The 26674-nt window shown below is 36.2% G+C and overlaps 1 protein-coding gene across 7 annotated transcripts in view; it reads left to right on the top strand.

Annotated features, from left to right (window-relative positions):
- The window catches only part of NRG4 (neuregulin 4), a 190242-nt gene that overhangs the window by 56734 nt on the left and 106834 nt on the right, over positions 1 to 26674 (top strand). For 4 of the 7 annotated variants that reach the window (XM_040493353.1, XM_040493352.1, XM_040493351.1 and 1 more), the window contains exons 4-6: positions 17614 to 17742; positions 18394 to 18459; positions 20963 to 21056. In XM_040493353.1, the coding sequence (XP_040349287.1) occupies positions 18450 to 18459; positions 20963 to 21056 (104 nt within the window). In that variant the 5' untranslated portion in view covers positions 17614 to 17742; positions 18394 to 18449. Of the gene's footprint in view, positions 1 to 9202; positions 10458 to 17187; positions 17486 to 17613; positions 17743 to 18393; positions 18460 to 20962; positions 21057 to 26674 lie in introns of those variants that run through there. The other 3 variants (XM_040493357.1, XM_040493356.1, XM_040493358.1) reach the window with 3 other exon arrangements.

A 26674-nucleotide genomic window follows, 5' to 3' on the forward strand; every position in this document is an offset into this window, starting at 1 on the left:
TTTAATCTCTATTTATTTGGGGATTTTCCAGCTGTTATTATTTTCTAGTTTAATTTTGTGATCTGAGACCACATATTGATGGTTTTTATCTTGTTAATTGTATTAGAGTATATTTCATGGCCCAGAATTTGGTCTCTCTTGGTGAATATGCCATGTGACCTTGAGAAGAATATGTATTCTGCTATTGGAGGAAGTATTCTGTAGATGTTTGATTATTATATTTGAAATATAGCTATTTGATGATGCCGTTGCATTTAGTTATGTCATTACTGATTTTGTGCCTACTGGATCTATTACTAATAGAAGGGTATTGAAGGCTTTCAGTTGCTTTTTTTTTTTTTTTTTTTTTTTTTGGCTTGGTCTGCTGTTCTTTCTTGGTTTTAATTTATTTCTTTAAATTCAAGTTAGTTGACATACAATATAGTATTGGTTTTAGGAGTAGAACCCAGTGATTCATTGTTTACATAGAATACCCAGTGGTCATCTCAAGTGCCCTCCCTAATACCTATCACCCATTTAACCCATCCTTCCACCCACCACCCCTCCAGCAACCCTCAGTTTGTTCTCTGTATTTAATAGTCTCTTATGGTTTGCCTCCCTCTCTGTTTTTATCTTATTTTTCCTTCCCTTCCCTATGTTCATCTGTTGTGTTTCTTAAATTCCACATATGAGTGAAATCATACGGTGTTTGTGTTTCTCTCACTGATCTTGTTTAGCATAATACACTCTGGTTCCATCCACATTGTTGCAAATGGCAAGATTTCTTCTTTTTGATCACTGAGTAGTATTCCATTGTATATATGTATATATACCACTTTATCCATTCATCAGTCAAGGGACATTTGGACTCTTTCCATAATTTGGCTATACTTTCTTCTTGTCCCACAATCCATACAGTTTAGGAGGGAGATCCCATAACAGGTTAGTTCTTACAAATTTAGACCATTTATTTGAGGAAAGTTGTTGAATATAAGTCCAATTTTATTTTGGTCTCAGAATTGATGAAAAATATCATTGGCAAAAAAGTTATCACATATAAAATCCAGAAACAAGTTAATTATCTTAATTTTGTCTAATTAAATTCTTCATACCTTTGCTTTAGTTTTTCAAACTATACCTAAGATATAAGTTAAATAACCATCCCCTGGATCAGTTTGAGTGAGTTGGATATTTTTTGAAGCCTTTGGTTATAGCTTCATTTTCTGTTTTTAGTTTTGTAGAATTTTAGCTCAGGGAACTAGGGGAGGCATTTCATATTGGCATTGAATGAGTGGGCGTGTCTTTTTGAATGGTGGTTTCCTTGTGCTGTGACAGTTTGTCAGCTTAGCTTCCTCTAGTCCAACTGTCTTAAATCTCTGGAATTTGATCACCTAGCTATGCTTATTCTTGATGTAGTATAACCTGCATAAAACCAATAAATATTAATGTTTGTTGTTATTAGCTAATATTTAGTTGTATTAAGAGCTGTTATTAGCTAATATTTAGTTGTATTAAGAGCTAATATTTATTGATTACTCATGTATCAGGAACTATTCTAAGGGCTTTACACAGTTAGGTGTTTGTTTTGAGGATTAAAAGAAATAGGAGGTTGATAATACTTATATCTCCATTTTACAGGTGAGAAAACTATTAAACAACATGCTCAAGATTACAATTGGTGACAAATCCAAGTTTTCATCACAGGGCTGCCTTACTCCAAAGCTCATTCTCTTAATTGCACTACCTGCTGCTCAATCCTGAGGACTTTCTAAGTTTTAGGAACCAGTTGCTTAGGCTTGAAACAATAGAATAACATGAAAGTAATGGTCTCTTCTAAAAGCAAAACACATATTTCTAAGTTTTCTAGTTCTCAGCCCCAAACCTTATTCTTATAAATATAGCTTTAGTACTTTTTACTTCCTAACAGGGACAAGTTGTGGTTCATACAAAATTGAGAATAGAAAGTATAGCAAAGGTGCTTTAGATATGTTTACTATTTTAGAGGGAGGAAAATCTATCCATCGGTATTTTAAATTTTAGTCCTAATAATACCATCACTAACTTCCTCTCTCCCTTCCTCTCTCTCCCTTCCTCCCTTCATTCATTTCTTTCCTTTTTTCCTGCTGGCATTGATTGTGGTACTTTGTGGAAATTATCTAAGCTTTTGGTATTTTAGTTTGTAATCTTATAAAATATGCCCTTTTTCTATATTTGAAAAGAGAGGTTTAATATTTTCATTTGAAATAATTTGGGTTACCAAGATTAGTGTTATTACTATTGGGTCACCTGGGTGGCTCAGTTGGTTGCAGGTCATGATCTTGTGGTTCTTGAGTTTGAGCCCTGCGTCAGACTCTGTGCTGACAGCTCAGAACCTGGAGCCTGCTTTGGATTCTGTGTGTGTCGCTCTCTCTGCCCCTCCCCCACTCATGTTCTCTCTCTCCAAAATAAATAAATGTTAAAAAAATTTTAAGTGTTATTACTATTAATGTTCTATGAAATTTCATCTATCACTGTGTTTAATAAAACCTCTTCTTATTTATTATTTCAAAGCTTTAATGAAAACCCGGTTATATATGTTCTCTTTCACAGAAAATTGCTTTGTGTAAAAATGTTTTTATTTTAGTGTCTATTTTTAAAAATAGGGGTAAAAGTCCTCTCCATTTTCTACCAACTAGATAGAATTTTTTCATCTGGATTATTCATATTAATATTTCTAAAAAGTACTGATTTTATTTTCTATCATAGAAGTTAGAGTAAAAGCCTTGGGTGATTGGATGATAAAATTTCACCCTGATAAAATTATCAATGAGATATCATCCCACACCTGTCAGAATGGCTAAATCAATAACACAAGAAACAAGTGTTGGTGAGGATTTGGAGAAAAAGGAACCTTGTGCACTGTTGGTGGGAATGCAAAGTGGTGCAGTCACTCTGGAAAACAGTATAGAGGTTCCTCAAAAAGTTAAAAATAGAACTACCCTATGATACAGCAATTGTACTACTGATATTTACCCTAAAAATACAAAAACACGAATTCAAAGGGATACATGCATCTCTATGTTTATTGCAGCATTATTTATAATAGCCAAGATATGGAAGCAGCCCAAGTGTCCATTGATAGATGAATCAATAAAAAAGAGGTGGTATATATACATAATGGAATATTATTTGGCCATAAAAAAGAATGAAAATTGGCCATTTGCAACATGGATGGATCTAGAGAGTATAATGCTAAGCAAAATAAGTCAGAGAAAGACAAATACCATATGATTTCACTCATATTTGGAATTTAAGAAACAAAACAAATGAGCCAAGGGGGAAAAAAGAGACAAACCAAGAAACAGACCCTTAACTACAGAGAACAAACTGATGGTTACCAGAGGGGAGGTGCATGGGGAGATAGTTGAAATAGGTGATGGGGATTAAGAAAGAGAACACTTATTGGTGCACGTGGGGGCTCAGTCAGATAAGCATCCAACTTCTACTCATGATCTCACAGTTTGTGGGTTCAAGCCCCGCATTGGGCTCTGTGCTGACAGCTCAGAGGCTGGAGCCTGCTTCAGATTCTGTGTCTCTGACTCTCTCTCTGACCTATTTCCTGCTTACACTCTGTCTCTGTCTCTATCTCTATCTCTCTCTCAAAAATAAATGATAAAAATAAAGAGTACACTTATCATGATGAGCACTAATGTATAGAATTGTTGAATCAATGTATTGTCCACCTGAAACTAATAGTGTATGTTAATATACTGGAATTAAAATAAGCAACTTAATAAAAAAATAAAAACAATTTTAAAAGCTTTTTTTAAATGCTCAGTACCTTTTCTTGCTCAAATTTATCTTTCATGCGGATTTTTTGGTTGTTTAACTGAACTATTTGAAGACCAAATGTATAGTTGCAGCTTGAATTAATCTGTCTTCTACAAAATTGTCCAGAGGCTACATAGTGACAAAAGGGAAAAAAAAAACTGGTTTCAGTGCATTTCAATCATAAGATTGAAGTGATCTATTTTAATCTTTCATATTTGCTTGAAAAAATACATATATTTTCTGGGTACAAAGATCTATGATATTTACTGGATCAAGCTTTTTAAATGTGTTATTACCTTTTTAGATTCTACCTTACCTTTTAACTTGAGAGTAAGTTATATTAATATTCCTATAGTGAGATTAAGGACTTATGTATTTCTATCCATTTTTATCTAATACACCTATTTCAAACAGTGTTGTTAAATGCATTATTTTTTCTTGGAGGATTGTATCTTTTATCAGTATGAACCATTCCTCTTTATCTCCTTTTATGATTTTTGCCTTGAGATCTATTGTCTGATACTGTTATTGCTGTGTGTGAGGCTGGGTTAGCATTTAACTGCATTCTTTTTCCATTCTCTTATTTTTTTAACTTTGTCAGTTATTTTTAGGTATGTCTCATGAAAACAGTACAAAGCTGGATGTTGAGCGTTATTTTGTGTTTTATTATCTTATATTACTCAATTTAAAAGCCTTTGTCTTTTCATATCAGGTAAAGAGTTAGCATCCAAAATCTATAAAGAACTTCTCAAACTCAACACCCAAAAAACAAATGATCCAGTGAAGAAATTGGCAAAAGACACAAATAGACACTTTTCCAAAGAAGAAATCCAGATGGCTAATAGATGCATGACAAAAATTCTCACCATCACTCATCATCAGGGAAACACAAAACCACAATGAGATACTATCTCACACCTGTCAGAGTGGCTAAAATTAACAACTCAGGCAATGACAGATATTGGTGAGGAGGTGGAGAAAGAGGAACCCTTTTGCACTGCTGGTGGGAATGCAAACTGGTGGGGGTTCAGCCACTCTGGAAAACCGTATGGCAGTTCCTCAAAAAATTAAAAATAGAACTACCTTATGACCCAGCAATTGCATTACTGGGTATTTATCCAAAGGATATAGGAGTGCTGTTTCTAAGGGACACATGTACCCCAATGTTTATAGCAACACTATTGACAATAGCCAAAGTATGGAAAGAGCCCAAATGTCCATCGACTGATGAATGGATGAAGAAGATGTGGTATATACATATATATACAATGGAGTATTACTTAGGGATCAAAAAGAATGAAATCTTACCATTTGGAACAATGTGGATGGAACTAGAGTGTATTATGCTAAGTGAAATAAGTCTGTCAGAGAACGACAAATATATGACTTCACTCATATGTGAAATTAAGAAACACAACAGAAGAACCTAGGGGAAGGAAAGCAAAAATTAGATAAAAACAGGGAGACAAAGTATAAGAGACTCTCAAATACAGAGAACAAATTGAGGATTGCTGGATAGGTTTGGGGTGGGAGGATGGGCTAAATGGACAAGGGGTATTGAGAAGGGCCGCTGGGATGAGCACCAAGTGTTATATGTAGGTGATAAGTCACTGGATTCTACTCATTATTGCATTATATGCTAACTAATGGATATAAATTAAAAATAAATAAAAAATAATTTAGTCTGAGATTAATGTCCTTATGATTATTGATTTTGTAGAGTTATTACCAATCTATTTTATGCTTTTTAAATTCATTGTGTTTTCTTCTTGCTTTTATTTTTTCCTTTCACTGTGCTTTCTAGATTGATCAATTGTTCTTTATTCTGTCATTCTTTTTCTTTCTTTTTCATTCAGTGGTTTAGAAATCTTTGCATTTTTACCTTGTCTTCCAGTTGTTTCTCTTACAGTTTGACCTCACATTTAAATGTATTTTTGTATCTAATCATTGCTTACAAAAATCTGTATCCTCTTTTTGACCAATAATAAAAGGTTTCATATTCCTTCTTATCTCTCAGTTTGGGTTTCACATTATTTCATTTTTAAAAAATTATGCATCAGCTATTTTCACTCAAAAGGAAAAAATAACAGTTTTATTTCTTCCTCATCTAGTCTCTCTCCATACCATTTGGAATTCTTTTAATGTCTTGTTGGAATTTGAGGATCTATTCTTCTGTCTCTCAGGTTTTTTTTCTCATGATTTTCTTTTCTTTGCCTTTTTGCATTAGAACCAGAATGTGTTACTTGGCTTAATCTTCTAATTCACTATATCTTTTTCATAGTGCTTTTCTCCAATACAGTTCTAATGGTAACCACTTGTAGTTAGTGTCAGATTCCACAGATGCCTGATGCCACTGTGCACACTGCCTGAGAAGAATACCTTACTTCAGATGCCAGTTGCAAGTTAGGACTCCCCAGGCCACCTATTCTTTTGGCTTCAAATTTGGGGGTTCCCATAACCCATTGGGTTCAGAATTTGCTAGAACAACTAACAGAACTCAGGAAAGTGCTCTACACATGATTACAGAACAGGACCAGCCAAATGAAGACACCTATAGGACAAGGTTTAGGAGGGTCCTGAATGCAGGACTTCCACGCTGTCTTCCTGTGGAATTAGGACGTGTCACTCTCCCAGCATATACATGTGCTCACCAATGAGGAAACTCTACTGAACTTCTGTGTCCAGGGTTTTTATTGGGATGTCATTACATAGGTATGATTGATGGAATCATTGGTCACATGATTGAACTTAATCTCTAGTGTCCCTTCTCTCCTCTCCTCCCCAATGATTGGACTGGCTCACAGCCCCAACCCTCTAATCACATGGTTGGTTCTTGAATCATCTCATTAGTATAAATTCATAAACTTGAGAATGATTACAAGGGGCTGATGAGTAACAAAGACCCTCCTATTACTTGGGAAATTCCAAAGATTTACTTTCCCTCCCAGGAACCAGGGACAAAGACCAAATACATTCTTTATTATATAACACATGGTATTGGTTCTCTTTAAACATTTGGTGGTTCTTAGTTGTATGCCTACTCATATTTGAGGTTTATTCTGCTTTCCTCCCTCTAAATGATGTTTCTTCATATTGTAGTCCATCCCCTTCTTCAATCCTCTTGCCACTTGGGCTCTGCCGGTATTCCATCCTGGGGCAAACTTGCACGTTGCCTACTGCTTAGCTAACATAAGTGGAAGATTCAGTAAGAAGGTTTTATCTGCCTATATGTTGTTTCGTTTGTTTGTTTGTTTGTTTGTTTGTTTGTTTGTTTTAGTCTCCCTATTATTTTCCTTACTAGTGGATGCAGGATACCCTTCTTTTATCCATTGCCTCTAAACACAGAACATTCTTAGAACTTTTCCTACCTTTTACATCAGTCCCTTCCTAAACATATTTAAGCCTCATTCATTTCCTCTATAATTGCCATCCCATCTCTTTTCTTTTAGAGCTCTTAATTTTTTGGTCTGCAGATTACACTATTTTCTTTCACTCATACTTTTTACTTTAAGAAATGTTTGTTTTGGAGGTAGAGAGAAAGCAGACACATATTAATTTTAGAATTTTGTTCCAATCTCTTTTCAGTTATATTTGCAAGCTGATTATTGCCAATCTATAGAAAATACCTTACTCTTCATATATTCATTTTGTAGTTTGCTACTTTATCCTCTTACTAGTTCTATGACTTTCTTGTTTTATTTCCTTTGGGTTTCCCAATTATATTTTGTTCTTCTCTAATTTCTTTTAGTATATATAGAGTGAGGTTTTTTTTTTATTATCTCATTAGATACTTCTGAGGCAATATTTGAAAATAGTGCAGTAATGGGTCAGAGTTTTTATTTCTTAGTTCAAAGAGTAGCTTTTGGATTTATTCACTAAGTCTCTTCTCTGTCTCTTCCAGTTTATGATTTTATTTTTAATATCTTCTTTATGCTTTTTTGAGGTTTGTTTTATTGACATGCATGTTTAGCAAATGGGTTATATATCAGTTACTGTTGCAAGCACTCTACATAATCCCTAATCCTCACAGATTCTCTTTCAATATAGGTTGTATAATTCTCATTTTACATCTGAGGAAACTGGCTCAGAGAGTTTAAGTAGCTTGCCCAAGACCACATTACTAGTAAAAGGTGGAGCCAAGACTCACACCCAGTTTTCATTTTTACTGTTCTAAAGGAAAACATTTAGGACTATGAAACATCTTCCTAGGATACCTATTGTAATATATAGTAATCTTGCATGGTTTGGTGTATTGATAAAAAATTTTGAAAACAGATTCCCAAAGGTTAGGTTCTAAAATTTTAAATTTTTAATTAATTTATATTGCATTAAAATTAGAAATTGTAGGGGCGCCTGGGTGGCGCAGTCGGTTAAGCGTCCGACTTCAGCCAGGTCACGATCTCGCGGTCCATGAGTTCGAGCCCCGCGTCGGGCTCTGGGCTGATGGCTCAGAGCCTGGAGCCTGTTTCCGATTCTGTGTCTCCCTCTCTCTGTGCCCCTCGCCCGTTCATGCTCTGTCTCTCTCTGTCCCAAAAATAAATAAACGTTGGAAAAAAAAATTAGAAATTGTACAACTTCTGGTCTTAAGGAATATATGGTAGACACTGACTGCTTCCTTAATAGCCACTCCCCCACTCTTCCTTTATTGTTTCCTTTATTTGGTATACTCAGATTTTGTTTGGTTATCAAAGTGGTCATCTGTTTCAGGTAATGTTTGGTCCCTTCTGAGCTATAAAGTTTCTGACTCTTGATAATCTAACTCAAACAGGGTGAATCCACTCCTCTTGACAGTGATTGGTTTAGAAATGAGTAAATGATATCATTCTGGCCAATAATACTGGAGGAAAATTCTGTTAGGTACTCTGGGAAAGTTTTGCTTACTTAAAAGAGACATAGGTAAAGGGAGTTTTTTTAAACCTCTGAATGTCATCTTAGTTATTTCCAGATTGCCATAGCAGTCATGAGACCATGAATATAGGCAGCCTACAAAGAGGTTGGCAGAGCACAAAACCAGAAAGATCCTGGGTCTTTGATGACATCACTTTAAATTTTAAGTCATTTTGCACTTACAGACAGAGCATCTTAACAGATAGAGAATTTATTGAGATTGTGATATGATATGTAACCAAATCATATGTTTTACAAGTGCTAAGCAAGGTATACTTTTTGATTTTAGAGTTAAAAGCAGAGTTTTATAGTTAGTCATATTCTTGCTTTGATTCTAGACTCTTCTGCTTAATGAGCAAGTTACTTAATTTCTCTAATCCATTTCTCTTTATATATAACAGTTCAGTTTATGTACTTTAATGTTATTTGGTATACAGTGGTTTACGATGTTGCATTATAAAATATACCTTTTACTAATATAAAGTGAACTTTCATTATTCTATTTGTTTTTACCTCAAATTCCATTTTGTCTGATATTTCTATACAACCTAGTTTCTGTTGTATATTCTCATAATTTTAATCTTTGGTTTTGGGTGTTTTTCTCTGAATAACATATAGTTGTCTCTTCATAGTCTTAAGGGTTTTATCTTTTATGGTGGGTGATTTACTAATAATGAATATAAATAAATTAATGATATATCTTTATTTTCCTCCAGTCATCTTATTTTATGTATCATTTTTGTTCTGCCTTGATTCTTTATAACATTTACCATATGATTTATTTCTTTTAATTCCACCAGTATTGTAAAATTAAATATTTGTGTTTAATTCTATTGGTTATTTTTACCAGCAAGCTAGCCAACTTCTCTTTAATCTGTAATTCTTCTCTGTTTGTTAGAATCATGAGTTGAATAGTGAGAACTGTTTTCTGGTTCAAGATTGTGGATTTAGCACATGTGGACTCACAGTCTTGTTTCTTCTTAAATCCCGTTAAAATAGATTAGGTAGATATGAAGAGGTGTCAACTTAAAACAGCAAGGAGAAAAGGAAAGGAAGAGTTAAGGGTTATCAGTAGACATGTGATTTGGCCACTTTTCTGGAAGATGGAAAATGGATGTTGGTGGATTAAAACCATAGCCCAGAGTGTGCTGTAAGTAGACTGCAGTGAACTGGGAGTGCTACCACCCTGCTCTCCCCTAAAACCGCAGAGGGACTTTCAGGAATAGTCTTACCAGGCAGGACAGAGAACAAGAGTAAGAAATAGGATTGACTAAGGTAGGGAGGGTGGGAAAGACTTAACTGAAGATAAGTATATAAAACACCTGTGATAATACCCTCCCCGCTTCCTGCATGCAGAATAGGCTGGAGAGAGTGTAGTCAGGTGTATATACCCCCAAGAAAAAAAGAAGTCTCTTCTAAAGAGATTAAGTGAAATCAGTGGGGAGCTAGGACTTGTAGTGTGGGTTGTTGGCTCTGGAATAGGGGTCAGCAGACTTTATGTAAAGTGTCAGATGGTGGATATTTTAAGATTTGCAGGCCACATAAGGTTATGATTTCAGTGGAATATGCCTCTTGTAGTTTTTGTGTTTGTTTTCTATAACACTTTAAAAAATAAAAGTCATTTTATACTGAAACAGTCTGACCTGTGATCTGTAATTCACTTCCACCCTGTTTAGGAAGAAGATCCTCCTCAATCTCTCATCTGATGGCTGTGCAGTTGGAAAGCTAGCTCCTTACCAGCTCTTCCTGAAAATAAACCTGCCTGTCGAGTTTCTCCCTAGGTATATGGAACACCTAATCCTACTTCTTACTCAAGGTGGGAGGTCTGTTGGGAAACAGATCTACTTACAGAACAGCAGAGGAATCCACAGCTCTTATCTAGAATAATCAATCAAGTACTGCAGTTTTTTTTTCTCACGTTTACTTATTTTTGAGAGACAGAGCAAGACAGAGTGTGAATGGGGGAGGGGCAATGAGGGGGGCAGGACACAGAATCTGAAGCAGGTCTCAGGCTCTGAGCTGTCAGCACAGAGCCCAATGCGGGGCTCGTACCCATGGACTGTGAGATCATGACCTCAGCCAAAGTCAGACACTTAACTGACTGAGCCACCCAGGTGCCCCCAAGTACTGCAGTTTTAAATATGAATAGGCAACCAAGCCTTACCAGATACTTGAGGAAAAGCAACATAATAGAGAAGACCAAGATAAACAGAAAAACTGATACTGGAAGGAAGTAATGTAATGCAGGGCACCAAAAAGAACCTAGAGATATTTTTTAACCAGTGTATTATGAGAGATTTGAATTGTTGTTGAATCCCTAAAATGGGAGCAGCTGTGGAAAATTAATAAGAGAATAAATAGCTTTTTAGAGATTAAAAATATCACTGAAGTTTTAAAAAAGTAGTAGGGATGAAAGGTACAGTTGAAAAAAAATCTCCCAGAACATTGATGAAAGGAAATATGACAAAATTTAGACCCAAAGGGGACAAATCTAGGGTGTCCAATGTCCAAATTAAAGGAGTTTTATAACAGGGGAAAATTATCAAAATAAACAATAATAACAGATAAATTGCCCAAGGCTTAAGGAATATGGACCTTTCTGTAGAAAGGGACGAAAAATGATTGTCCAGCACAAATGGGAAATTTTTTTGTGTGAAAATGAGACCAGGTGTCTCAAAAGTTTAAAACACCAAACATAAATTGAAGATTTTAAATACTTCTAGGGGGTAGGGAGAGAACAACCAAACAGGTTACCTTCAAAGTGTTAATGATCAGACTGGAATTGGACTTCTATCTATATCACTGGATACTAGAAGAAAATAAAGCAATATAAAAATTGAAGGGCAGTTGTTATCCATGTAAAGTAATATGACCAGTCAAGATGTCTTAGTTATGCAGGAATTCAAAGTTTCTACCGCATCCTGTTTTCGGAAGTCAGTTGACAAGGTAATGCAGGAAAATAAAGTAAAACCCACAGGAACACATGTGATCTAGGAAGGTGGAATCGGTCCAAAAGATCATTTAAGGGAAATTTTAGAATGCCAGCTGACTTTGGTAGCAGTTCTAGAGAACATTCAGTCCAGATTTGAGCAGGAGGTAGGGGAGAGCTTTGAAAAGAATCTCTCAGAAAATAAAAGGGGACTACATGCAGTAAATTGTATGATTAAGAGCTAAATATTTGAGATCTTATGATACAGCACATTTGTTTTTCAGTCTCTCCCCAGCCACCCCAAACTATGTAAGAATAGTGTGGTACAAATAAGATGCACATTAAAATCATGCTACATGATTTTAACCAATCTACAGCTTAAGAAAAGAGAATCTATTCTGTGTTGCTGCTGGAAATATTATTAGTGGCCCAGGTATGTGACTCTGAAACAAGAAGAGGAAATGTTATTCTTCATACTGCATGAATTTGCTGTGAATACTATTTACATAGTTACATTAATAAAACTTAAGTTTATTGTTTTTCAACTTTTAAAGTAAATTTAGAGACAGAGTTATGAAAGACTTCATTAGGGTTACATACCAGAATGTAAATGTTAAAAACCTTCATGATGCGGGTGCCATGATGGCTCAGTTGGTTAAGTGTTTGTCTGGCTCTTGATTTGGGCTCAGGTCATGATCTCACGGTTCTTGAGGTCGAGCCCCACTCCATCTGTGCTGTCAGCACAGAGCCTGCTTGGCATTCTTCCTCTCCCTCTCTCAGCCCCACCCCCTGCTCATGCTCTCTCTCTCTCAAGAAATAAATAAATACACTTTAAAAAAAAAAGAACCTTCATAATGAAGAGTTAAGATACAGCCATCAAAGCAGAATGAGGAAGCAGAGGGAGACAAAAGGTAGAAGCAGAGTTTGCAGTTACTTATTTTACATGGTAAGGAGTCAGTCCATGAGTTGACTCAATTCATTGATTAAGACATAGAAGTATGTTATTTAAAATTACACATGTAACCAAGAGAAGAAATAAAGATAATGTAACTTACCAAATATTCAAATTAAAAAGGAAGAGAGTAGTGTAAGGGAACAAAGCCTCATCTTTGCTGGCTGGGACTTTGTTGTCTAGGATACTGATTATAGAAATAAGAATAAGTGTTTTGAATTATGGAAGTAAACACCAGCAAACTGAAAACAGAAACTGTTTAAGAAAATCTTGCCATTGGTCACATTTGTTCTTCTCTTATTTCCTTGATAATTTCTTAATGGGCTCCTTCTGCAACCATTAAATGTTGATGTTTTCCAGGGATCAATCCATTGGTCTCTGTGTCACATGACACATGCACACTCTGAGCTAGTACATCCACATAAATAGCTTCAGTAACCACCTGTGGAATTTGAATCCCAAATTTCTCATGTCAAACCTCATTTTAACCTAAATGCAAGGTCTGCATTTTCAGACATTTCTTTCCATAGGTCCCAGTAGCACTTGAAATTTAATATGACCTAATGGAAATCTTTATTTTACTCATGAAATCTGTTTTTATGTTCCTTTATTTTTTTATTTATTCATTTATTTTTTTTTTATTTTTTTTCAACGTTTACTTATTTTTGGGACAGAGAGAGACAGAGCATGAACGGGGGAGGGGCAGAGAGAGAGGGAGACACAGAATCGGAAACAGGCTCCAGGCTCCGAGCCATCAGCCCAGAGCCTGACGCGGGGCTCGAACTCACGGACCGCGAGATCATGACCTGGCTGAAGTCGGACGCTTAACCGACTGCGCCACCCAGGCGCCCCTATTCATTTATTTTTTAATGTTTATTTATTTTTGAGAGCAAAAGAGACAGAGCATGAATGGGGGAGAGACAGAAAAAGAGGGAGACACAGAATCCCATGCAGGCTCCAAGCTCTGAGCTGTCAGCACAGAGCCGGCATGGGACTTGAACCCAAGAACTACGAGATCATTACCTGAGCCGAAGTCAGATGTCTAACCAACTGAGCCACCCAGGCGCCCGATATTCCTTTATTTTTTAAAAAGCTTTGTTGAGGTATTATTATGGAACCAGGCTGGATCGCTAATGGAAGAACGAAGCGGCGCTCAGAGATCTTGGAGGATCGGAAGTTTATTTACATTGATGGGCTCAGGGGAGATGGTTTCTCCAAAGATCTGAGCCCAGAGAGCATAAGCATGGGGGACAATTTATAGTCTGCTACTTCCGCATTAGTGGCAATTGGTGTGAGCAGCAAACGGGGCAGGAAGAAGAACCCAGGAGAGTCTTCAGGCGAGGACTGGAATTCCCGATCAGTCCTGTTGGCCATCTTATAACATAATTTTTCCCTATCAAGGTCAGGGTTTATTATTTTCCCCATCAGTATAATCTATATGCCATAAAATTCATCTATTTTAAGTGTATAATTCAATGACATTAAATTTAGAGTTTATGTAACCGTCTCCACAATCCAATTCAGAACATTTCCATCACTCGAAAAAGATTCTTTATGCTCATTTGTAGTCATTTCCTGTGTCTAGCTGTAGTCCCAAGCAATCATTAATCTACTCCTGTCTCTATTGATTTGCTTTTTCCAAGGATCTTGTATAAATAGAAACATACAATATGCAGTCTTTCATGACTCGCTTATTTAGCGTGTTTTTGAAATCCACTCATGTTGTAACATGTTCTAATACTTTTTTCATTTTTATTGCTGAACAGCATTTCACTGTATGGCTATAAACATATTTTTTAATCCATTTATCAGTTGATAAACATTTGAGTGGTTTCTAGTTTTAGGTATTATGAATAACGTTCTACATTTTCATATATGTCTTTGTGTGGACGTGTGTTTCCACTTCTCTTGGATACATTCATGGTAAATTTATGTTTAACTTTTTAAGGAACTATCAAACTATTTCCCAAAGTTGTACCGTTTTACAGTCCCACCATCAAAGTATGAGAGATACAGTTTCTCCGTATTTGTGCTAGCACTTATTATTGTGTATCATTTTTATTATAGACATTCTAAAGGTATGATATGATACCTCATTGTGGTTTCAAATATGTGTCCCTCATGGATACTCAAAAGTAAGCCTTCATTTCTTTCTTTCATATACTGCTCACCCATTCTCTGGATGTACCTGTTAAGTGTATCTTTAATTCTCCTTCTCATCTTCATGCCCATTGCTTTACTTCTTCACTTTCTTGATTATTAAAATAGCCTCTAAACTGCTTTGCCTGATATCCATTCCTCTGCAGGTCGCAGTCTATTTTCCACATTGCCATCCAAATGAATTTTCAAGAATGCAGATGTGATCTTCTCTCTCCTTTGCTACAAATCCTTTAAGCCTTTAAGATAATGTCTATCATGTGGACCCTTTTTATTTTACATTATCTGTTCCTGCCGCTCTTTTCCCCCACCATCCTGCCTTCCTACAAACCCTTACACACTCTACACACATATTCTGCACAGATCGTGGCCTGCTATCTACCTGTAATTATTTGAGTACATTAGGAATACATTCTTTCTTCTTTGCCTTTGAACATGCTGTTAATTCTGCCTGGAATGTTCATCTATCTCTGTTTATAAGCTCTTACTCATTCTTCAAGGCTCAGCACAAATAATACCTCCTCTTAGAATCTTTTCCTGTTTCTTGGTAACAGTTAAGCTTTGTTTTTGTATATGTTAATATAGTGACATACATAGGTGTCTGTGAGAATATATTAGTATGATTTGAATGAAATTGTCATTTTTGTAAGTCCAAATATGATTTAAATGAGTCAGCATAAAACATTTTTGTAATTACTTATGTACCTGTCATTTGTTAAAAGCAGTAGGCCACTTACTACATTTTTGTTGATAGGTAAATGAATAAATAAGTTGTTCTTAAAGACCAAGACTTTCATTTCGAGTTAAGTTATCTTGAAAAGTGTTAGATTTTTGGGGGTGCCTGCGTGGCTCAGTTGGTTAAGTGTCCGACTCTTGATTTCGGCTCAGGCATGATCTCGCATTTTGTAAGTTCGAGCACTGGTTCAGGCTCTGTGCTGGTGGTGCAGAGTGCCTGCTCAGGATTTTCTCTCTCCCTCTCTCTCTGCTCCTTCCTTGCTTGCGCATGCACTCTCAGAATGAATAAACTTAAAAATAAAGAAAATTGTTAGATTTTCTACTTTAGAATCACATAGACTCAAAGGTTAGGTTCATTTGCATTGTGCAAAAATAATACCAAACCAATTTCCAAGATATATCTCTGAATAATACATCTTGAATGTCATGGATGAAGCTACAGATTATTATCTTTCACATTAAGATTTAGTAGTCGTTTTCATGTTAGTGTACAGCATCATAGTTCTGTAGTTCAAATAAAATAATAAAGTTTACCGTTTTTCTTAAAAATACCATTTTAAAATGCAAACACTGTAAATAAACTAACATGATTAATATATATGTATATGTGTATGCATATGTATATATAAAGATTGTAGCTGTGTAAAAATTGCCTTTGAATGTGAGAAATAATATGCAATAATGATTTGCTTTCAGAGTTTGGGGTTATATGAGTTTATTTTAATACTTTATTAAAATAAAAATTATACTAGTTTCACATCAAGTAGTATGTCTGAATTGTTATTTTATTTTATTTTTTTTTTAATTTTTTTTTTTCAACGTTCATTCATTCCTGGGACAGAGAGAGACAGAGCATGAACGGGGGAGGGGCAGAGAGAGAGGGAGACACAGAATCGGAAACAGGCTCCAGGCTCTGAGCCATCAGCCCAGAGCCTGACGCGGGGCTCGAACTCACGGACCGCGAGATCGTGACCTGGCTGAAGTCGGACGCTTAACCGACTGCGCCACCCAGGCGCCCCTGAATTGTTATTTTAGAGAAGATAACCATCTAAATGCTTTGCATACTTCAGGTAATTATATGATGAAGAACCCTGTACTTCATTTTAAACAAAATTATAGTTTTAGTCAACATTTTAAAATTATTTATGATTTTGGGGGCACATCGGTGGCTCAGTCAGTTGAGCGTCTGGCTCTTGGTTTCTGCTTGGGTCATGATCTCACAGTTTGTGGATCTCACAGTTTGTGAAGCGTCTGACTCTGCACTGGCAGCACAGAGCCTGCTTGGGATTCTCTCTCCCTTTCTCTCTGCCCCTTCCCTGGTTATACTCTCTCTCAAAATAAATAAAGAAACATTAGTAAAATAAAATAAAGTAAAAAATTTATAATTTTTAAAACTCAGGGTTTGCTTAATGCATATATTATAGCTTTACCATAGTTTGCAGGTAGTTTCATTGCCATTAATATTAGTCATGTTCAGTAATTATATGCATTTCAAATTGAACATGATGTTATCTGTTCTGTTGTAACTATTACCTCTTTTTAGTTTTGTAAGTCCTTCATATCATCATATATAAATGTCATGTGCTTCGTAAGGAAATTCTTTTTTTAAAATACCCTGTGGAAACTTTATCCATTAGCTCTCAATTAAAATTCCTTTTCTCCACAAACTTATACAGTGCTCTTGAATTATTCCTACATGAAAAGATAAATAAGGAGTCTAAAGAATGTGGTTTATTTTATAACTTTAAAAATTGGACAGTGATTTGAGAGGGCAGCTTAGTACAAGTCCTTTTATAAATAAAATTCTGCTTCATTTGCAACTCTGAACATGAGAACTGAAAGGGGTGTTTCCCTTGGCTGGTGCCTGACTTCTGTGCACACCTTGGTCTTTGTCTCAACCTTGCCCACACTGCACACTACAGCCATATAAATCAGATTTTCAATTGGTTATAAAATGCAAGGCACAGATGTAGTCCGCAGTATTCAAAAACTTTTGAAACGCTGAATATCCAACAAAATTTGTTGTTTGTATGAATGTAAGTTTTTATTGAGGTAAGTCTGTTTGTTTGAAAAAAGGACTCCTGCAGTTAGCTAGTGATTATTTCAAATTAAGTAGATTTAATTTCTCTCTATGTCTCTGTCTTTCTTTGCTTGTCTGTATAAGGCTTTGGGAAGAAACCTTGATATTACACCTGTGTTAATAGGAAGCTGTTGATTGAGATTTCTGTTACAAAGTCTTCCTGTCAGGAGTAAGTCACTTTATAAAACGAAATTGAGAGCTTGTAATCATAGAGTGAGTATCCTTCATCTCTTCATGTGTTTTTTTTAATTCCTTTGTTTGTGTTATAGCAGGTAACTTCACATACGTCTTAATAGCTACTTTGCTGTGCCAGATGCCAGATATTTTTTAAAAGGAAAGCATATGTAAATTGGTAAAATAATGTTCAATCTACAGTAAATTTGTAAAAGTACAGTTCTTTTATAAAAGTTTTAAAGGTTCTATAGAAATGCAAACCTTTAAATGCTATTAAAGATTTTTTCCATAGTATATTTTTGGCCATTTTCGATAAACTGAAAATTTGGAAGTTATTGATTAATTCTGTTTAAAAGTCAGATTAGTAATAGGCTTTATGAAAAAGTAAAAAGTGAATTCAGGTCATTCATTTACTGAGTCATATCTTTTATATTTTGTATATACTGAGTCATATACTTTTAGACTTTTTTATGTACTGTATTTGTACTTTTTAATGTTGATCTTTTAGTTTTTTATGTTCAGATGTTTTTATTGATATGTGGTATCTAAACAAATAGATAAACTAACTGAAGAATTTTGTCACTAACGTATAAATGTCTTCATTTTCATCATCTTAAAATATTTGCTATTAGAATATTTGACTTTTATAATGCCTTCAAAAGATAATTTCTCCTAAATTATTAATTTTAGGTGCTGTTTTTCAATCTTAAACTTTTGACCAAGAATGAAACTATTTAAAAATTAAGATGCCAACAGGTAACCTCTTGTAAATTTATATGTCAGTGTATGTCACATAGCAATTGAACACTCCCGCAAAAAAAAGTGTGCTAATACAAAGCTATATTTTTCCCCATCTAAAATTGTTCCAGAGATCTGAAATGTTTTGGTTTTGAAAGATCACTTTTTATAGCATGAAAATATTTTATTTTAGACATATTTTGTTGCTTTTTACAAATTGACAAATTCTAGCTTACCCTATATCTGATACCAACTTTACAAAACAGTAAGTGATATCATCATATGTGGAATTTAAGAAGCAAGCAGATGAACATAGGGGAAGAAAAGGAAAAATTAGATAAAAACAAAGAGGGAGGCAAACCATAAGAGACTCTTAAATACAGAGAACAAACTGAGAGTTGCTGGAGGGATGGTAGTTGGGGGGATGGGCTAAATGGGTGATGGGCATTAAGGAGGGCACTTGTTAGGATAAACACTGGGTGTCATATGTAAGTGATGAATCACCAAATTCTACTGCTGAGACCAATACTACACTGGTAACTAACTTGAATTTAAATAAATAATTTTTTATATTAAAAAAATTGTTTTTAATGTTTATTCATTTTTGACAGAGAGACAGAGAGTGAGTGGGGGAGGAGCAGAGAGATAAGAGACAGAGTCCAAGGCAGGCTCCAGGCTCTGAGCTGTTAGCACAGAGCCAGATGCAGGGCTCAAACTCAAACTGTGAGATCATGACCTGAGCTGAAGTCAGTTGCTTAACTAAGTCACCCAGACACCCCTTAAATAAATAAATTTTTTAAAAAGGAGTAAATGAAATCAAAGTAACAAAATAGATTGAGAGATAATGCTTCAAGTTAGATGAGCATTCTTTATAGGTAAAATACCAGTAGAAAACCCTATGTGATGATTCCTGTGATTCTGATGTAATGTTAATTGGGATTTTATTTGTTAGCCAAATTATTCCTGAAAAATGGTAAGCATTATCTTATTAAAAGTTGTTTCATTGTAAAGAAGCACACTATTGTGTAAAAAAGAAAAAATCCAGAAGGATTAGTTCTGATTGGTTTACTTTCTTTTTTCCCACCTAAATTTTTTTGTAATTCTGGTTTTTTCTTTGTATTTTTATACTTTTATAGTTATAATGTCATGGTGAAACCAATTCTTCTTAAATCTGAAGTAAAAGAAATATTTAAAAATTTTAAATTCTGGTGGCAGAGACATCTGGCTCAGTAGCAATTATATCTTAACAACTGTTGATATTCAGTGGCAAGTAAATGCTAGCTGATTTTTTTAATGCCAAATCTGAGTAATGCCATTTTCTTCACATAAGATGATTCTAGGTCATTTTCTAGACAGTTAGGAAGCAGTAATGTGCAGTTTTATCCCTCTTAAAGGCTGAAAGATAAAGTGTTCAGCAATTTGTTCTTCTAATTATAAATAGTGATATAATGACTCAGCGAATTCTAGAGATATTTCTAAATTTTTCTACATAATGGTTTTGGAATAAAAGAAAAAAGTTTAAAAAAAATAGGTGTGGGGAAGGAGGTGCAGGATAGAAGGAAGGAAAGGGACCATGGGAGACCAGGAAGACAAAGAGATAAAGCAGGATAAAGGAAGGGTCAAAGATAAAGAAGGACGTAAAGATGGAGAAAGAAGGGGGGAGGGAAAGCATGCAAGAAATGGAAGTTTATTTTTTCAATATTCTAAAAGTTTTGGCTGTATATCAAGCAATGACTTAGGTTTTTAATTTTACTTTAGAACTTTAGATGTCTTTTCAGTTATCAGCTGTTACCTAAAATCCTCTTGCAAATCAAAACCTTGTAAGATTACTTTTTGGGTTTTTTGTTGTTGTTGTTGTTGTTGTTGTTATTTTAAAGATTTTATTGTTAAGTAATCTGTATACCCAACGTGGAGCTTGAACCCACAACCCCAAAATCAAGAATCTCGTGCTCTACTGACTGAACCAGCCAGGCATCCCTGGGTTTTGTTTTGTTTTTTTTTAATTGTCATACATGAAATATTTAAAGATAATTTTGGAAATCAGAATTTATTTCAATTACATAAATCATTTTCCAATAGCAGTTTTCATAGTTTAATGAATTTGAGACCAAAAGGAAAGATAAGAATTTAAATATACCTTTGGAACAGAGAAACTCTAAACAAAAGCTGTTGCAGAGTCTTAGTATTAAATGAGAAAAGCCACCATTTATTTTAAGATCCTAATTCCCTTTTAAAAATCTAATGAATATAGAGATTCCTTATGTCTGTAATATAACCTATAAATCTATAATTAATCCTATAATTAATGGTCATATCCTTAGGACATATTATTTTTTTCCCTCAAAGGGACAGAAGTCCCTGCTTATCAAATAAGGAATAAGATTAAGTTCTTCATTTTGAGAAGCAATTCTTCATTTAATTTTTAGAATCGCCACTTCAGTCTAAGATACTTGGTCCTTTACTTGTTTTATTAGAAAAACTTAATTTGCCTTTCTCTAGTTTCATTTATGTATATGTTTAGATCACGAAGAGCCCTGTGGTCCCAGTCACAGGTCATTTTGCCTGAATGGAGGGATGTGTTATGTGATACCCACTATTCCCAGCCCATTTTGTAGGTCAGTAAAATGTGCTGGGGTGGGGGAAGGCAATTTTATTTTTTATCAGCTTCTAACTTCTTTAGAAGTGATAAATATTGATCAAAAAGTGTAAGATGAAAAAGTGTGAGGAATGCTCTATATAAAACAAAATTATACTTTAAAAACAAACAATGTGGCAAATCACAATCTTGCTCAAAGTGTTTACTTTGGAAATTGTAGTGATTTCAAGATTAGTCTGATTTTTTTTTAATAATCCATTTTGGTGAACTCTATGATTTTAGCAATTTAGGGAAGACAGTCTATGTTTAATTTTACTGATAAAACAGGTAGAGAATTCATTAATATAAGAAAGCCCAACATGAGGTGTTTGAGTTCAGAACACATAAATACATAACTGTGTTGGTACCAAAACTTACATTTGATATGTTAAAAAGAAAATGAAACTTTAAGTTTCTCTAATGGTGTTAAAAAAAAAAAAAGTCTAAGCCACTATTGTTTTAAATAATATGATTCACTTTGGGAGTATATAGCCAGGTCAGTAAAGGACTTGAAAATAGTACTTGTTTAGCTGGCTTCCTTTGAATTTGGTTGAATGGGATTTAAGGGGGGCATAGTAAACCTCTTTTAATACATGAATTAACAACATAATACTACCAATGATGTCCATAGACTTTAGTGGAGCTGACACTTAAGGACTTCAAGATATTTTGTGGCATGTGCATGAATTACTCTGTTTTTGTTCATTAATTGAGATGAGAGGTATAGAATCTAGATTTAAGATCTTATTGAAGTAAAATTCATATGAAAAATGAAAAATATTGGGATTTGGTGTGGAGGAGAGGAGGCAGAGAAATAATCTCATAATTATCTCAATCCGTTTTTAGAGGTTTTCATATGGGAAATAGTGAGTAGGTATTTTTCCTCTCAAGTTAATAAAGTGAAAAAGGAAGAGGATAGAGGAACAAATCAACAATTGCTTTGTACCCCCTAGGTGCCGGTATGTTTTTCTTTTTAAAGTTTATTTACCAAAATGTAATTTATGAATGATAAACTACATTCTTTTTTAAAAATATTTTTAAATGTTTGTTAATTTTTTAGAAAAAGAGACAGAGTGCAAATGAGAGAGGGGCAGAGAGAGAGACACACACACACACAGAATCTGAATCAGGCTCTGGGCTCTGAGCTGTCAGCACAGAGCCTATGCAGGGCTTGAACTCACAAACCCTGAGATCATGACCTGAGCTGAAGATGGATGCTCAACTGACTAAGCCACCAAGGTGCCCCTAAACTACATTCTTAAAAGTACACAACTGATGAATTTTGACAAATATTTATACCCATGAAACTGTCACCACCATAACAAGATCCAGAGCATTTCTGTTATCCCACATTTGCGGACCATATTTTTCATGTTTTCATTTCACAAAAACATTAGAGGAAAGGGGGAGAGAAGACGTAAGGAAATAGAAAAATAAAGGGAAAATGAGAAATTAAGCGACTTGCTAAAGGTCATACAACTAGGATTAAATTAAAGAAATGGCCTTAAAAAGTACAACTCCCAAGTTTCACCTAATCTTATGGTGTATTCATTCTGAATTCTTTCTAATGGGATAGGACATGTACCATTCATTACATGAAACTAAAATACTCATCAAAACAAATACATTTAATAATTAAAAGATATTAACATTTTTTTTCTTTAATTTGCATCCAAGTTAGTTACCATATAGTGCAACAATGATTTCGGGCGTAGATTCCTTAATGCCCCTTACCCATTTAGTCCATCCCCCCTCCCACAAGCCCTCCAGTAACCCTCTGTTTGTTCTCCATATTTAAGAGTCTCTTATGTTTTGTCCCCCTCCCTGTTTTTATATTATTTTTGCTTCCCTTCCCCTTTCCCTTATGTTCATCTTTTTTGTATCTTAAAGTCCTCATATGAGTGAAGTCATATGATATTTGTCTTTCTCTGACATAATACCCTCTAGTTCCATCCATGTAGTTGCAAATAGCAAGATTTCATTCTTTTTGATTGCTAAGTAATACTCCATTGAAGATACTAACAGTTTGTATCTTGATTGTAGTGATGGCTTCTTGGGTAAAAAGGCTGTCCTTTCTCCATTGAATTACCTTTACATTTTTGTCAAAAATCAATTGATCATATATGGTGGGACTATTATACTCCATTGATCTATGTTTCTTTCATGATTACCAAACCATCTTGATAACTGAAACTGTATGATAAGTGAAATCAGGTCATGTGAGTCCTTAACTTTGTTCTTCAGCTCATTGATCTTTAGTCTTCTTTTCTAAAAGACTGTATTTAATGTTAAAAATTTCCAACTACATTTTACCTGCATCTTACAAATTTTATAATTTGTTCATTTCTAAGTTAAATATTTTTTCCGTTATGATTTCTTCTTTAACCTAGGTGGGGTTTTTTTGTTATCCTTTAATATTTATATCTAATTTAATTGCATTGTGGTCAGAGTACTTCGTCTATCAAGCTGTCTCTGTACTAAAGCCGTGTTTATACTGCACTGAATAAGTTGAGAGAAAGAATTAAGAGTACTGAAATTTGGAGACTCACTGGGATAGGAAGAAACATAGAGTCATAACTAAGGCTGCTATAGCAAAAAAACATAGGCTGGGTGGCTTATGAACAATAGGAATTTCTCACAATTCTGGAGGCCAGAAATCTGAGATCAGGGTGTCAGCATGATTGGGTTTTGGTGAGTGCCTGCTTCCTGGCTTGCAGATGTATCTGGGTAGATCTCTTGACCAGCAGGTTTATTTTCAGGAAGACCTGGCAAGGGATCAGCTTTGTAGACCACACAGCCATCAATGACAAAAAGAAGAGCATCTTCTAGAGTAGGATGCCAGCAAATTACAGACTATAGGCCAGATATTTGGGGGGCAGGGAGCAGATTACTTTTGTATGGACTTTTTACTAAGAATATTTTTTGGTTTTTAAAGAGTTGTAATAAACAAGCACACCAAAAAATACAGAAGATTAGGGGCACCTGGGTAGCTCAGTTGGTTAACTTGATTTCAGCCCAGGCCATGATCTCATGGTTTGTGAGTTTGCCCCATGTCAGGCTGTGCTGACAGTGCAGAGCCTGCTTGGGATGCTCTCTCTCTCCCTCTCTCTCTGCCCCTCCTCCACTCTCTCTCTCTCTCAAAATAAATAAACTTAAAAAAAATAAAGAAGATTATGCCACACATGGCAGGAAGAGAGAGCTCTCTGGAATCTCTTTTATAAGGGCATTAATCCCCTTTAGGACAGCTCTATCCTCATGTTTTAATTACTTCCCAAAGGCCCCACTTAATACCATCACATCGAGGTTAGGATGTCAACATATGAATTTTGGGGGTACACAAACATTCAGTCTATAACACTTAGGTTGTCACTCTGCTTTTGTATTTTGGGCAAATGTATTTTAAGTTTATTTTCAAAAAGTTACCAATGGAAGTGAATGGACCACTTTGCTCACACTGGGTTGAGGAATACATCTAATTTCTTCCTAATCTGAACTTTAATAGTAGTAATTAAAGAATAGTTGAAACTGTGTCCCTGGTTTTATGGTGGATAGGGAAGGAAGCAAAGTTATCATGTTGCACAACAGCAGAAGATTTCTGTGGGATTAGCACCCCTTGTGCAGTATGGATGGTGTACCCTGGAGTTGTTCAACACCCTGGAAGGAAGTGAAGTCAGGGAGACAGAGAGAAGGAAGGAATATAATGGCTAAGGTTTAAATAAAGTTGGATGGAGGGAGAGAGGGAAGATGGCGGCGTAGGAGGACCCTGGGCTCACCGCGCGTCCTGCTGATCACTTAGATTCCACCTACACCTGCCTAAATAACCCAGAAAACCACCAGAGGATTAGCAGAATGGAGTCGCCGGAGCCAAGTGCAGACGAGAGGCCCACGGAAGAGGGTAGGAAGGGCGGCGAGGCGGTGCGCGCTCCACAGACTGGCGGGAGGGAGCCGGGGCGGAGGGGCGGCTCGCCGGCCAAGCAGAGCCCCCGAGTCTGGCTTGCAAAAAGCGGAGGGGCCTGACAGACTGTGTTCCGACAGCAAGCGCGACTTAGCGTCTGGGAGGTCATAAGTTAACAGCTCTGCTCAGAAAGCGGGAAGGCTGGAGGACAAAGGGAAGGAGAGCTGCTGAGCCCCCGGACGACAGAGCTCAGTTTGGTGGGGAACAAAGGCGCTCGCCAGCGCCATCTCCCCCGCCCACCCCCCAGCCAAAATCCCAAAGAGAACCAGTTCCTGCCAGGGAACTTGCTCGCTCTGCGCAAACACCCAACTCTGCGCTTCTATGGAGCCAAACCTCCGGCAGCGGATCTGACTCCCTCCCGCTGCCACAGGGCCCCTCCTGGAGTGGATCACCTAAGGAGAAGCAAGCTAAGCCTGCCCCTCCTGCCCCTGTGCACCTTGCCTACCCACCCCAGCTAAGACGCCAGATCCCCAGCATCACAAGCCTGGCAGTGTGCAAGTAGCCCAGACAGGCCACCCCACCCACAGTGAATCCCGCCCCTAGGAGAGGGGAAGAGAAGGCACGCACCAGTCTGACTGTGGCCCCAGCGGTGGGCTGGGGGCAGACATCAGGTCTGACTGAGGCTCCGCCCACCAACTCCAGTTATACACCACAGCACAGGGGAAGTGCCCTGCAGGTCCTCACCACGCCAGGGACTATCCAAAATGACCAAGCGGAAGAATTCCCCTCAGAAGAATCTCCAGGAAATAACAACAGCTAATGAGCTGATCAAAAAGGATTTAAATAATATAACAGAAAGTGAATTTAGAATAATAGTCATAAAATTAATCGCTGGGCTTGAAAACAGTATAGCTGACAGCAGAGAATCTCTTGCTACAGAGATCAAGGGACTAAGGAACAGTCACGAGGAGCTGAAAAACGCTTTAAACGAAATGCATAACAAAATGGAAACCACCACGGCTCAGATTGAAGAGGCAGAGGAGAGAATAGGTGAACTAGAAGATAAAGTTATGGAAAAAGAGGAAGCTGAGAGAGAGATTAAAAAATCCAGGAGTATGAGGGGAAAAGTAGAGAACTAAGTGATACACTAAAAAGAAATAATATACGCATCATTGGTATCCCAGAGGAGGAAGAGAGAGGGAAAGGTGCTGAAGGGGTACTTGAAGAAATAATAGCTGAGAACTTCCCTGAAGTGGGGAAGGAAAAAGGCATTGAAATCCAAGAGGCACAGAGAACTCCCTTCAGACGTAACTTGAATCGATCTTCTGCACGACATATCATAGTGAAACTGGCAAAATACAAGGATAAAGAGAAAATTCTGAAAGCAGCAAGGGGTAAACGTGCCCTCACATATAAAGGGAGACCTATAAGACTCGTGACTGATCTCTCTTTTGAAACTTGGCAGGCCAGAAAGAGTTGGCACGAGATTTTCAGTGTGCTATACAGAAAAAATATGCAACCGAGAATCCTTTATCCAGCAAGTCTGTCATTTAGAATAGAAGGAGAGATAAAGGTCTTCCCAAACAAACAAAAACTGAAGGAATTTGTCACCACTAAACCAGCCCTACAAGAGATCCTAAGGGGGACCCTGTGAGACAAAGTACCAGAGACATCACTACAAGCATAAAACATACAGACATCAC

The sequence above is a fragment of the Herpailurus yagouaroundi genome, unplaced genomic scaffold, assembly GCF_014898765.1.
Source record: "Herpailurus yagouaroundi ecotype Mexico unplaced genomic scaffold, PumYag 184, whole genome shotgun sequence".
Taxonomy (NCBI): domain Eukaryota; kingdom Metazoa; phylum Chordata; class Mammalia; order Carnivora; family Felidae; genus Herpailurus; species Herpailurus yagouaroundi.